Below are 14,947 nucleotides of genomic sequence, written 5' to 3'. Positions count from 1 at the left end.
CACCACTCCTTTAGACACATGTTGACCTCCTAATCTGTTTGTCCCTAAGCCAATTTATCCATGGCTCAAGTAATAAACCTGTTAGAGGAGTTAAATCAAAAGTAGAAATTAACACCCAATATTCCCTTAGCCCAACTGTTTTCCAATCTTTCCCATTTTGTTCCAACCTGGGGCATATAACTAGATTCTTTCAAAATCTGAAACTATTGTAATTAAAATGATAACTGGATAGACTCAAACAGATTAAATAAATAATAACTTTTTTTTCCTTCCCCTCCCATTAAGCCTTCAAAAGTCAGGAACAGGCTAACTATTCAGAATTTCTGCCTTCCAAGGTGTGCATAAATACCAATGATTATTCGTCTCAAGAACCTGTGTCAATGTGGCCAATTATTATACATTTATAAAGCACAATTAACAGAAAAATGCCAGAAGATGCTTCAGGGATGCAAAGAGAAACAATGTTGACCTAAAGGGGATGTTAGGAAGGGTGATCAAAAGCTTAGTTAAAAGATGAGTTTCACAGAGGGTCTTGAAAGAAAAACAGGACAAGGAGTGGCAGGGCAACAGAGAAATCCAGAACAGAGGAACTAGGTGGTTGCCACGCAGACATCAATGATGGAGTGTATAAGAGATCAGATCAGAATCAGAAAAACGGTGAGCAGGGGACTGGGAGCCGTAGGTAACAGAAATTAGGTTGGTGAGATTTTCCCCCTAATAAGCTTGTTGGGTAGAAAGAAGATTGAGGAGTAGTGATAGGTTGGGAGTAGGGATGAAAGAGGGTAAAGTACTTTGGAGGGGAGGGGATGAAAAAAGATCCCATGGCCAGGTGAGGGGAAGGGAAACCAAAGGCCAAACATAGGTAGAAAAACAAAATGCTAGAAATTATAGGCTTAGGACTGGAGAAACAGCTAGAGTGCAAGCACAAAAGGGAATTCTAGATTCCCATAGGCATAGAGATCAGGCAAGAAATGTAGCAGTCGTAAAAAGAGAATAGAAAGGAAACATATGAAACAAACAAAAACAAAAGTCTAAAGTTGAAATCTAAGGGTCATAAGGCCATAGTTGGACAAACATGCTGTCAGAAAGAAACAGCAACCAAAGTGAAGTTCAGAGGCAGTAGTGTAGAGAGGAGCCATTGGAGGGACATTTCAGGTGCCAGCTAAATAAACTGGAGGGTGGACCTCCAACACAGCAACACCTCTTTGATTGAAAAGAGTGACATGAAAAGTCTCTGGAGCCAACTATCGGCACTGTTTTGTGCATTGCGGTTGGCAGCCATCTTGCACAAGAATAAATTACTGATTGATCGTGCCAGAGATGCCCATCAAAACCTTTCAACTTACTGCATCTGCTTTACAAATTGTGTTTGCCACATGTCGACAAAGCAGCCTTAACCAGTAATCCTTCTTGGGCTCTTCCACTATTAATTGGAAGCTGAACAGTAGGTTTGATTGTTCTGTTGGAGGTCGTACGACCAGGGCAAAGGCACTGCGGCAATCTAATATAAACAACAGTAAATTAGTTTAGCATATCACAACAACTACATATAGTATTAAAAGACACTCATGAATTAACTACTGGTTTAACAAAATTATGCAATTGAGCGCAATTATTAGGTAGAAAATTTAACTGGTTCACTATCCAATTTGATTTCCCACCAAGGGTAAAAGCAATGCTTTACTTAAAATTGTAGAAAGCATAATGTAGCCAAGGGCATGTTCATATGGTTGAAATGTGAATTTTGCAATTGTACTAAGTACTGTCGAGTCAAAAACAAAAAAAAGTCTGAGATTAGGAAACTGCCAACAAATGCCATTTTTTCACCACCTGTTCTTCATCATCATCATCCATTTGTAAACCCTCACGAGTATCAAAACTATTTAGTTAAGGGCATAACAGAAGACAAGCCTCAATATCTATGCCAAACTTTTAACAGGGTCACCGGATTGTAAGCAGAAACAGAATACTGACAACCTCCCCAGCCTTATTCATGGGTTTTTAAAGGCCAAGTTTAGTACCCCAACTGAGGTCATCTATCTTAGCACAGACCAGGGAATCAAATCCAACACCTTAACTGGACAGAAAGCTATTTGGTCCATTATGCTGGCTCCAGCTCTCATTTGAATTTTTCTGCCTTTTCCCACCCATTTCAAATGCTCCTTTCACAACTATTTATCAACTTCTCTTTTAAAAACCATTATAGATTCTATTTCTCATTGAGTATTCTATAGTCCTAGAAAGAACGTTTGTCCAAATTCTCCTTTCATTCATTGTGATGATATTAAGCTGTCTAGTTACTCTCTAACTTGCGGAAATAGTCCTTTACCCTACCCCTGCCATTTACCTAAAGATCCCAATTTTGAACACCACCATCATGATGTTTGGCATTCTATAATCCAGTGAAGCCCCAGTTGCTCTGATTGCTGAGGGCTCACCTGTGGTATCTTCTGTACCTTCTTTGTAGCCTTAACATCTTTTTGAAAAGCAACAGTATTCAAAACTGGATATAGTATTCAATTTGGGCCTATTTATTAAACAAAGGGCAAAATTACACAATAGTTTGACAAGGGTAGATAGAAAACTTCCTTGAAGCCTCAAGGCCAATTTTGTTTTTATTCATTTACAGGATGTAGGCGTTGTTGGCTAGGCCAGCATTTATTGCCGATTTTCCAATTGCCTTCGAGAAGGTGGTGGTGACCTGCCTTCTTGAACCGCTGCAGTCCTTGTGGTGTGGGTACATCCACAGTGCCGTTATGGAGGGAGTTCCAGGATTTTGACCCAGCAAAGTGAAGGAATGGTAATATATATCCAAATCAGGATGGTGAGTGGCTTGGAGGGGATCTTCCAGGCGGTCGTGTTCCCATGTATCTGCCACTTTTGTCCTTCTAGATTGTGGCAGTCATGAGTTTGGAAGGTGTTGTTTAATGAGCATTGGTGAATTTCTGCAGTTAATCTTGTAGATGGTGCACACTGCTGCGACTGTTCATCAGTGGTGGAGGGAGTGAATGTTTGTGAATGGGGTGCCAATCAAGCAGGTTGCTTTGCTCTGGATGGTGTCAAGCTTCGAGTGTTGTGGGAGCTGCACTCATCCGGGAAAGTGGAGAGTATTCATCACACTCCTGACTTGTGCCTTGTGGATGGTGGACAGGCTTTGGACAGTCAGGAGCATTCCTAGCCTCTGATCTGCTCTTGTAGCCACAGTATTTATGTGGCTTGTCCAGTTCAGTTTCTGGTCAATGGTAACCCCCAGGCTGTTGATAGTGGGGAACTCAGTGATGGTAATGCCATTGAATGTCAGGGGGTGCTGGTTAGTGTGATGTTTGTTTTTAATGTTTATGCTTTTTTTGTAAAAGGACAAATTAGTTATAAAGAATTGTTATATAAAACCTGCTAGTAGGATGTACTGCCCTCTGATGGAGAATAAGGAATAAAAGAACCTTCTGTTTTTCAAACAGGAAGTTAGGTTTCAGAAGCAGATAGCTGTGTGTGTATTCTTAATTGTTAAGAAGTGACAAAACACTTCAGTTAGATTCTGTCTTGTTGGAGGATGATCGTTGCCTGGCACTTGAGTGGCACAAATGTCACTTGCCACTTGTCAGCCCAAGCCTGGATATCATCCAGGTCTTGCTACATTTGGACCTGGACTGCTTCAGTATGAGTCGTCGCAAATGGTGCGGAACACTGTGCAATCATCAGCGAACATCCACACTTCTGGCCTTATGATAGAAAGAAGGTCAGTGAAGCAGCAGCTGAAGATGATTGGGCCTAAAGACACAACCCCGAGGAACTCCTGCAGTGATGTCCTAGAACTGAGATGATTGACCTCCAACAACCACAACCATCTTCCTTTGTGCTAGTTATGACTCCAACCAACAAAGTGTTTTCTCCCCAATTCCCATTGACTCCAGTTTTGCAAGAGCTCCTTGATGCTACACTCTGGTCAAATGCTGCCTTGATGTCAAAGGTAATCATTCTCACCTCAGGAGTTCAGCTCTTTTGGCCATGTTTGAACCAAGGCTGTAATGAGGTCAGAAGCTAAGTCTGGCAGAACCCAAAACGAGCAGTGGGCAGGTCATTGCAAAGCAAGTGTCGTTGATAGCGCTGTTTATGGCCCTTTCCATCACCTGATTAATGATTGAGAGTAAACTGATGGAGTGGTAATTGGCTGGATTGGATTTGTCCTGCTTTTTCTATCCAGGACCTGGGCAATTTTCCACATTGCTGGGTAGATGCCAGTGTTGTAGCTGTACTGGAACAGCTTGGCTAGGGGTGTGGCGAGTTCTGGAGCACATGTCTTCAATACTATTGCCATAATATTGTCAGGGCCCATAGCCTTTGCAGTATCCAGTGCCTTCAGCCGTTTCTTGATATCACGTGGAGTGAATCGAGTTGGCTGAAGACTGGCATCTGTCATACTGGGGAACTCCGGAGGAGGCAGAGATGGATCATCCACTCGGCACTCCTGGCTGAAGATAGTTGCAAATGCTTCAGCCTTATTTTTTGCACTGATGTGCTGGGCTCCTCTATCATTGAAGATGGGAATATTTGTGGAGCCTCCTCCTCCAGAGTTGTTTCATTGTCTACCACCATTCATGACTGGATGTAGCAGGACTGCAGAGCTCAGATCTGATCAGTTGGTTGTGAAATCGCTTAGCTCTGTTTCTCGCTTGCTGCTTGGCATGCAAGTAATCCTGTGTTGCAGCTTCACACCTCATTTTTAGGTATGCCTGGTGCTACTCCTGGCATACCATTCTACATTGAACTAAGGTTGATCCCCTGGCTTGGTGGTAATGATAGCGTGGAGGATATGCTGGGCCATGAGGTTACACATTGCGGTTGAGTACAATTCTGCTGCTGCTGATGACCGACAGAACCCCATGGGTGCCCAGTCTTGAATAGCTTGATCTGTTCAAAATCTATCCCATTTAGCACAGTGGCAGTGTCAAACAATACGATGAAGGGCATCCTCAATGTGAAGACAGGACTTTGACTCCACAAGGACTGTGTGGTGGTCACTCCTACTGATGCTGTCATGGAGAGGTGCATTTGCAGCAGGCAGGTTGATGAGGATGAGTCAACTACAGTTTTTCCCTCATCGGTTCCCTCACCACCTGGTGCAGACCCAGTCTAGCAGCTATGTACTTTAGGACTCAGCCAGCTCGGTCTGTGGTGGTGCTACTGAACCACTCTTGGTGATGGACATTGAAGTCCCCATCCAGAGTACATTCTGTGCCCTTGCAACCCCAGTGCTTCCTCCAAGTGGTGTTCAACATGGAGGAGTACAGATTCATCAGCTGAAGGGGGGAGGGGGTGCAGTGCGTGGTAATCAGCAGGAGGTTTCCTTGCCCATGAGACTTCATGGGGGCCAAGGTCGATGTTGAGGACTCTCAGGGTAACTCCCTCCTGACTATATACCACTGTGCCACCACCTCTGCTGGGTCTGTCCTGCCGGTGGGACAGGACATACCCAGGAATGGTGATTATGGTTTCTGGGATATAATCTGCAAGGTACGATTCCGTAAGCATAACTATGACAGGTTGTTACTTGACTAGTCTGTGACAGCTCTTCCAATCTTGGCACAAGCCCCCAGGCATTAGTGATGAGGACTTTGCAGGGTCGACAGGGCTGGGTCTCCCTTTGTCGTTTCCAGTGCCTAGGTTGATTGCAGGTGATCTGTCCGGTTTCATTCCTTTGTGTTGACTTTTTAAAACTGAGTGGCTTGCTAGGCCGTTTCAGAAGGCATTTAAGAGCCAACCACATTACGACGGGTCTGGAGTCACATGTAGGCCAGACCAGGTGAGGACGGCAGATTTCCTTCCCTAAAGAACATTAGTGAACCAGATGGGTTTTTTTACGACAATCAACAATGGTTCCATGGTCAGCATTAGACATTTAATTACAGATTTTTATTGAATTCAATAAATCTGCTGGATCTCTGGATTACCAGTGCAGCAAAATACCACTATGCCACTGCTTGCCCTATCTTGCAGGGCTGCTCATGGGTATAAAACAAAGCATCTTTTCCTGTAACCACCTCTCGGCTTTCTTCCTTCATCTCGAATTCTTTTTGTAACTATGTTATTCTTCCACTCTTAATATTCCTGCATCTTTCCAACACATTTCCTTCTGTATCAGTGGTTGTTTTTCCTCATTAGTCTCCTTCTGTCAGTTATTTCTTTCCACCAACCCTCCCATAACAATCATATCCTTTTACCAATGAAATCAAGTTGGTGTTTCATCATTTCCATAAATTGCTTGGTGATTTAAGATTGCACACTTAACTGAAGTGGTCCAATTACCAGTTATGATAATCGCTGTTGTAATAGCATTTTGGGCAAAGAGGGCACTTTCAGTGACATAAGAAATTTACCTTGGTGGGAGCTTCAAATGTTCAGGAAAAAAAAAGATGCCAGCTAGTTTGAAGTTTTATGCTTTCTGCATCTTTAGGAACGCACCAGCTCTTCCAAAGATTTCCTAAACACAATTCTCCAATAATCAACAGCTCAATGGTTTGTCACCTCGATGAGGGATAGTAACTCAATTAAAAAAAAGGGTGGTGATTTACTCCTCAAAGTGATATGTAATAAAGACTGAATCAGTTACTTAGGTAGAAGATACCAGGGCCATGGCGGGGGGGGGGGGGGGGGGGGGTGCGGGGAATAGCATTTGAAAGGCAAATCTTGAACAGCAATCATTGAAGTTGATTTACAAGTAGCTGAGGTGGTCAGCCTGGCAAGAAAGTTGCTATTTTGCCCATATTACCATCAAAAAAAAAAATTCTGCTCTCCAGATGTTGAATCCTACTGAGGTGTATTTCCATGAGTGCCAGTTGTCCAAGTGAATAGTTGCGATGTTATGAACCTAGATAGCAAGTCTTGATGGATCATTCAACATTGAGAAAGATCACAGTCAATCCAACTTTGTTGTGCCCCAATAGATTTCCTCTGTGGCCAAAAGTTAATTGTAACCAGCTGCTGCCAAAGTGTCCAGGAATTCAACTAGCCATCTTCTACTCCAAAGTTTAGTGCTATAACACGAGACCAGCCAATCTTTTTTTAAAAAATTCATGAAAAAGCATAAATGCTCCCTTTACTGTGGCAAATAACCACCAATGACAAGAACAGCAGGAAACATGTGATGACCAATAAGTATACTTAGCATGGTATAGGCAAAACAATGATACTGAGGATTGTTAAACACTTGCATCTAAAATTTAAAGAAATTGTGGGCTTAACCAACAAGGAAAAATCTAATTATGCAGAGCAAAAAGGATAAGGGAGAAATAAAAACAAAATGTGCTTGAGAGATACATTTAAAAATTTAAGCCATACTAATGTCTGTACTGACCTTCAGTCTCCTTAATATTCAATACTCCCTTTATCTGGGAAAGGGGCATTAGCACAATGTGTTTCAGAGAGGCAGGCGGTCGTGTTTGACCATGAGGACTCTTGAAAGAGCTAATTACTTTATGGCGCTTTCTTGCGATCTGTAAAGAAATTTTGCCAATATCAAATGTGTAAGGACACAAAGGAAACAATTGTTGTTTTACATAAAGTTTCATGGCTGCAAAAGATAATTAGCATTTTGAAATTTAAACATTAAAATGCTCAAGTTTATATGCTCAAAATATTCAACATGACATACTGAAACAAAAATCAGTTCATTAGTTCAAACTATTCTAACTCTTAGACACGAAAATTTACATCCAATAAAAATGAGTAGATTTTCTGCTCATTTAAGCCAGTAATAATTAGCCAACTACACAAAAAAAAATGTAGAATTTCAAACACAAGTTATGACCGTAACTATTTACAATCGTGTTTTCTATAATCCTACGTCGATTCAAGATTCAATTCACAAACTGGTGATGCCCTAGGTCAAAATTGCAAGATTCCACTGATTGCTCTGGTTCAGAAAGTTTTTCAAATTGTGCTCACTTTAGGTGCTAGCAGGTACTAGTTGGCATGTTTTAATTTTGTATACAAAAGTTTAATTTACTGTTAGGGGGAAAATTAAAAATGCTAAAAAATATACAGTAAGAATTTACTGAAAAACCCTTAAAATCTCCACACAGACATGGCTGCTAAACATATTAAGAGTTGAAGATTACCAGATGAACATTGCACAGCCTTGAAAGTCAGACTGGAGGCACAAGAAAGGACATAAATTAGATTAGGTGTACTCCCCTCTCACATAGGGAAGGGGCAGATGGTTTTAGCTTAGATACGGGAAGACATACAATAGACAAAGAGGGGGCTTTGATGAAACACAAAGTCTTGAGTGGTGAGAGCCAAGGTCTTTGCGTACGTGTTTTAATTTTGATTGGATAATATAATTACATATACCTTCTTTAGAATAATTGGTTAGCAAAATCACATGTTTATGTATTCAATAGGATAGAGTTAGCATGGGACCGGTGTGTCAGTTACCGATTGGATGTATTCAAATGTATTACGATAAGAAAAAGTACAAAAGTAATGAAATGTAATCAATCTGGGAGCTGGGTCTTCATTCTTCGGAATGATTGCAGCTCCTTTGCATATGCTTGAATAAAACTAGTTAAAGGAAGCCTGACTATCTGTGGTCACTGGGTGATCGGGGATTGTAACTTCTCATCTTCTGCAACTACTACATAGGCAAGTTGAATTGGAAGGAGTACCTTCTTCATTTACTAAGAAATTGACTAGTGTACACCATGTACATTATTAAATGTATCAATAGTTTTTTTAAAGCCATTTTTAATCATTTTAACTGAGATCATTCATAGATGGAGGTCTGGATACCCTTATTAGAAATGCTTATTTTTTTGGTGGTAAACCCATCTTCAGCTGTATCCATAGACTGTATCAGGTAATGGAAAGGAGGAAAACCATTACATTCTATGACACTGTCCGACTGCAGTGGTTCATTGAAGATTTAAAGTCTGTGATTATGCACGTTAAGTTTTAGTAGAAACTTGAACTTATAGCCTAACACATGCACTTTGGTCGCAATTTTTCAATGTGCCCATTGTCTGCTGTAGATTTTGAAATTAAACCAATGGAATTTGACTGGATCAAATGCAAAAGGTCTACATATTTTCAGACATTTGGTTGATATTTAACTCCTGACTATTCTGTGGGCCCGCAGTAAATGTAGAAGCAATTCTGAAAATAAGGCAACTCAAAAAGAAGTAATAACTGGACATAAACCTTTTTATACTATTATGGTTTCCCTCCCACAAGCTCCCCCATAGTGACTACTGTGGAAGTCAAGCGCAAATGTTTTCAGGTGCAAAACAATTGAAACAAATTTATAACATTATGGGCAGTCTTCTGAACCTTCAAAATGGCTCACACTGCAGAAGAACGCAGTGATCATCACTGCCAAGAGCCTCGAGCTAAATATTCTGCAGCATGAAATTGATGACGCTTATTAAATTCAGGACTTTACCAAGGAGGTCAAAAGTATAAAAATTTTGGTAAAGTTTAGAGTCACCCTTTGGGTTTTGGAATGGACTACTTTCCTTTCAAAACAAAGACTTTCAGATAAGCAGAAATTTATTTTGCAGGTATATTTACATATATGTATCTATGCCATACAATGATTGTTACAAGTAGAATTCTGCTTAGACAGTTAAACTGCTTTCTCAAAACTCAAATGTACTCTTACCTCTAGGCAGTCATTAAATAAGAATAGAGTGACTTGTTCACCTCGGTCACACAAGTCATCATCCAGTACAATGGTTTCTACTCGCTGGACAAGGTTGCGATGAGATGACAGCAAGTTGGCCTACACAAAGGGAAGAAATTTGATATACTGCACAAAACTATTCGCCAAAACATTGCATTAAAAAATATATAATTTCAAGGTGTTAGGCATTAAGTGACCATTTCACACACAAGCATCAGGAAGGGACAAATTAGAGAAATAGAAAGGCGCAAACCTCAAGCCATTTGTGTGAACTGGGACATCAGGTGTTGGTAATTTTGAAACAGTTAACTAACATACATGAAAATACATGTACTTTTCCCACTAACATATTGCAGTTACAAGTGTAAACTTTGTCCATGATCCCTGGATCTACGTAGGTGGACTGCAACTGTATAAGATCCCTCAGAGACTATTAAGTTTTTTCTGAGATGAGGAAAATTGATGGAAATTATATAAAATTAGAGGCATAACTGATGATAGCCCAGATACTCAGTAGATACCCCCCACCTCCCCCAACCCAAAAATAAAACCAGATGCACCTGTAATGATATGTGCTAGCTGCTAATGCACTTACAGGACAACCATCTACTTCATAGACAACATCAAAGATTTGTCGTTGACCTTCAGTTTTCCTTTTATCTTCATTGATATGCCTAAAAGACAATGATAAAAGCTTTACATAAAACAAAATGGGGATCCGAAAGCTTGCATGAACATGGAATTGCAATTAATTACAGAAAAGAAGGGAATTGTTGATTTCTGGCTAAGTGGAAAATTTCTTTCATTTAAGCTGAACTACTTCTTTAATGTGGAGAAAGATGAATGAAAAATGTGTGGTATATTACAGTCTGTTCATAATTCTGATCAAAGTAAGCAGGGTTTTTCATATGTTCCATGCAGCAATCAGAAATGCTTTTTTTTTTTAAGCACCTTGAAATAGTTTTCAAATGGAACCCATCGCTGTTCAATATTTTTAAATTTACTGGTTTTAGGGTTTGACCCAATTAGTACCACAAATTCCAAAATAAGAGTGTTTCATCAAATGTCAAAATATCAGCCAGTTTTTGATTTTCATCGGAAGCACTTCATGTTTTCTAGATACTAATGAGCATCATCTATGTACAGCACACTTTCAGTAATGTACACTCCATACAGGCAATGCTGAGGATGCACATCAACTCTCCTCAACATTTTATCAATTCCTTCTTTAAGTTATCAAATGGTCTTCAGAGTGAGCGTCGTTCTCATCTCAAGTGTCCACAATTTAAATGCTGTCATTTGCCTTTTGGATCAGGCATTAAAGTAAGGCCACATCTGCCTGCTTGGATAGATGCAAATCCAATGGTGCTAGATAAAGAGCAAAGAATCCTCCCATTGTCACCAAAACAGATCAATTGGTTATGCACCCCATTGCTGATGATGGCAGTGTGTTGGCACAAGTTGGTTGTAAAGAATTTTGAGTTTAAAAAAATCTAATAGCTTTTTATAAATCACCCATTTTGTAGAATTCAAGTACATATTACACCCATTTGAACAACACAGAATTGAAAATTCTGGATATTGTCCTGATCAGTTAGCTACCCATGCATTAAGTTCCAAAAACATGTATAAAAATCCAAAAATCAGAACTTACGTCATGACTTCTTTTAGTAACTCAATAGCATTGCCCAAACTGGCTTTGTCAGGATTGTCATCTGCAGTATGCTTCTTAAGGTCTAAACAAAAGATAAATTGGAGTTAAACCACATGGCCATTTATAATTATGAATTTTAAAATAACATTTCCTTCAAGTAACGTCAGGCAGACATAGAAGTCAGTGTCTCAGGCTAACCTTTAATGAGACAATCCACATTCGTCTTTCCTACATCTAACTAACATTTAAGAACTGAAGTTCAAAGGTTTCAAATCTTTTCAGTGCCATGAGATCATGCCAAAAAATAACTAAGATGGGTGCATGAACTTTCAATTTTAAAATCAGTGCCACGACATCTATACATTGCATAATTATTTCTCAAAGCAAATGTACAAGAAGATTGAATGAAGAAACTTGATCTTTTTTGGTCTAATTACACTTGTATTTTGATACAGGTATGGCATTAATTTAAAGTTTTGGTGACACAGGTTATTTTGTGTGCATTCCTAAATGTTCTACAAACAAAACAAACAAACAAAGCAGCAAGCAAGTATTCTCAATACCATTCAATAGCAAGGCAACACTTGGTAACCTCTGTACAGGACGAATAAGCAGCTCAGCCAGGCTCTGGCGACCACATTCAGGTTTAGCTTGATTAATCTGTCAAAAGAAAGAAAAAAAAGAGGGGAATAACATTTTTTAATTATTCATTAGGAATTGATTGACAAACCAGAGTTAAAACTTTAAAAGCTAAATATGGGTCTCATTTAAAAACTTCATCAAGGCCATGAAGTGGTACATGACGTGTGCTGTGGTGCCAAATTCTTCTCAGCTGTGTTGTACACAGCTGCAAGGCAATGGTAGGTGTTTTCCTATGGGACAGTATCAGAGGAAGGAAAACCGATTTGTTAGATAAAAACTTTCATTCCAGCCATGTTACCTAGCAATTATTTTAAGGAGATTAAAAACAACAAATGCTGGAAAAACTCAGCAGGTCTGGCAGTATCTGTGGAGGGAGGAACATTGAGTCCAATATGACTTCTTCAGGACTTTGTTTTTATTTCAGATTTCCAGCTTCTGCAGTATTTTGCTTTTATTTTAACCATTTTAAGGGATTTGCCCGGTGAAACTTTTGACATTGATTTTTTTTTAAAGATACAACATTACTTTCATTGCAGCCTTAAGCATGGATATGTACATGAAAATAGTCAATTCAAATCCTAATTGAATTCACTGCTAATGGTTTCAGGTGCGCGTAAGAACATCTGTACCCTTCAGAAAGAGAATTAGAAAATCGGGATGTACAAGTGCTTCAAATAAAGCCCATACCTTCAAAAAGGCTTGAAACCGTGGTTTTTGTCTTTCACACTTCCCAATAGTCTCTTTGCTCATTTCAAAGAAGTTCACAAATGGTGGATAGGTCTTCACCAAGTCCTTTGACTGAAAAAAATAAGTTATCAATTTCAATCCATTGCAATATAAAACAAATAGCAATTTATGTTCTGTGCCGCAAAAGTGTTCTTCTGGGAACATGAGGGTTATAGCCTTGAGGACCATTCTGAAATCTTGTGATTAAATATCAAAGGATCCTTGGTGATCATACAACTTTAGAAATTTTTGGGCCAATGAATCCTTCAGAATTTAACCGAGTTTATCATAAACCAGCTTATCCAAATGTAGCTCCAAGAAAAACCATTTAATTCAGGACTTAAAGAATATTACCTTGCACACAGTTAAGCAGCAGCAACTTGGGATGAGGGGCATCGTTGACAAGGTCAGCATTTGTTGCCTGGAATACCAGTGGTGAGCCACCGCTTGAACCGCTGTAATTCATGTGTATAAGTACACCCCAAGAGTGCTATTTGAGTAGGGAGTTCCAAGATTTTGACTGAGCATCAATGAAGGAATGGCAATATTTTTCCAGAATGCTGGGTGACGTAGAAGGGAACGTGCAGATGGTGGTGTTCCCATGCACTCGCTGCCCTTGTTCTTCTAGGTGGCAGAGGTCACAGGTTTGGGAGGTTCTGTTGAAGAACCCTTGGGAGAGTTGCTGCAGTCCAATTTTGGAGAGGGTACACATGGTGCACTAATAGTGGAGAATGCATGTTTAATATGGTGGATGGAATGCCAACCAAGCAGTCTGTTCCTCCCTAGATGGTGTTGAACTTCCCAAGTGCTGTTGCAGCTGCACTTATTCAGGTAAGGGGAGATTTTTCTTTCCCCCAATCACACTCCTGTTACTTGCCACTTAGCTGGAGCCTGAATTTGATCGAGGTCCTGCTGCATGCAGGCACAGATTGCTTCATTATCTGAGGAGTGATGAATGGTATTGAACTGTGCAATTATCAGCAAACACACCTACTTCTGACCTTACGTTGGAGGGAAGGTCATTGATGAAGCAGCCAAGAATAGTTCGAGCTAGGACACTACCCTAAGGAACTCCTGCAGTGATATCCTGTGGCTGAGATGATTGGCTTCCAATAACCACAATCACCTACCTTGTGCTAGGTACACCACCAGCCAGGGGAGAGCTCCCCTCACCCCATTTCGATATAATGTCAAGTGAACTGAATTGACCGAAAACAGGCATCTGTGATGCTGGGGACCCAAAGAGAAGGCCAAGATAGATCATCCATTTGGCACGTCTGACTGAAGACCATAAGACATAGGAGCAGAAATTAGGTCATTCGGCCCATCGAGTCTGCTCTGCCATTCAATCACGGCTGAAACGTTTCTCAACCCCATTCTCCCGCCTTCTCCAAGTAACCTTTGATCCCCTTGCCAATCAAGAACCTATCTATCTCGGTCTTAAATGCACTCAATGACCTGGCCTCCACAGCCTCCTGTGGCAATGAATTCCATAGATTCACCACTCTCTGGCTAAAGAAGTTTCTCCTCATCTCTGTTCTAAAAGGTCTTCCCTTTACTCTGAGGCTGTGCCCTCGGGTCCTAGCCTCTCCTACTAATGGAAACGTCCTCCCCATGTTCACTCTATCCAGGCCCCTCAGTATTCTGTAAGTTTCAATCAGGTCCCCCCTCATCCTTCTAAACTCCATTGAGTATAGACTCAGAGTCCTCAAACATTCCTCATATGTTAAGCCTTTCATTCCTGGGATCATTCTCGTGAACCTCCTCTGGACCCTCTCCAGGGCCAGCACATCCTTCGTGAGATACGGGGCCCAAAATTGCTCACAATATTCTAAATGTGGTCTGACCAGAGCCTTATAAAGCCTCAGCAGCACATCCCTGCTTTTATATTCTAGTCCTCTCGAAATAAATGCCAACACTGCATTTGCCTTCCTAACTACCGACTCAACCTGCAAGTTAACCTTAAGAGAATCCTGGACTAGGACTCCCAAGTCCCTTTGCACTCCAGATTTCTGAATTCTCTCCCCATTTAGAAAATAGTCTATGCCTCTATTCTTCCTACCAAAGTGCATGACCTCACACTTCCCACGTTGTATTCCATCTGCCACTTCTTTGCCCATTCTCCTAACCTGTTTAAATCCTTCTGCAGCCCCCGCGCCTCCTCAATATTACCTGTCCCTCCACCTATCTTTGTATCATCTGCAAACTTAGCCAGAATGCCCTCAGATCCTTCATCTAGATCATTAATG

At 40.5% G+C, this 14,947-nt stretch overlaps 1 protein-coding gene across 2 annotated transcripts in view; it reads right to left on the bottom strand.

Moving 5' to 3' along the window:
* ect2 (epithelial cell transforming 2) overlaps positions 1 to 14,947 on the bottom strand; it is an 84,440-nt gene that overhangs the window by 18,396 nt on the left and 51,097 nt on the right. For both annotated transcript variants that reach the window (XM_078563820.1, XM_078563818.1), the window contains exons 14-20: positions 12,660 to 12,770; positions 11,894 to 11,990; positions 11,331 to 11,412; positions 10,272 to 10,350; positions 9,656 to 9,775; positions 7,352 to 7,490; positions 1,347 to 1,501 (exon numbers count right to left, since the gene is read on the bottom strand). In XM_078563820.1, the coding sequence (XP_078419946.1) occupies positions 1,347 to 1,501; positions 7,352 to 7,490; positions 9,656 to 9,775; positions 10,272 to 10,350; positions 11,331 to 11,412; positions 11,894 to 11,990; positions 12,660 to 12,770 (783 nt within the window). The remainder of the gene's footprint in view (positions 1 to 1,346; positions 1,502 to 7,351; positions 7,491 to 9,655; positions 9,776 to 10,271; positions 10,351 to 11,330; positions 11,413 to 11,893; positions 11,991 to 12,659; positions 12,771 to 14,947) is intronic.

This window comes from Cetorhinus maximus, chromosome 19, assembly GCF_964194155.1.
Source record: "Cetorhinus maximus chromosome 19, sCetMax3.hap1.1, whole genome shotgun sequence".
Classification (NCBI taxonomy): Eukaryota; Metazoa; Chordata; class Chondrichthyes; order Lamniformes; family Cetorhinidae; genus Cetorhinus; species Cetorhinus maximus.
This window is presented reverse-complemented; position numbering and strand designations above follow the sequence as displayed.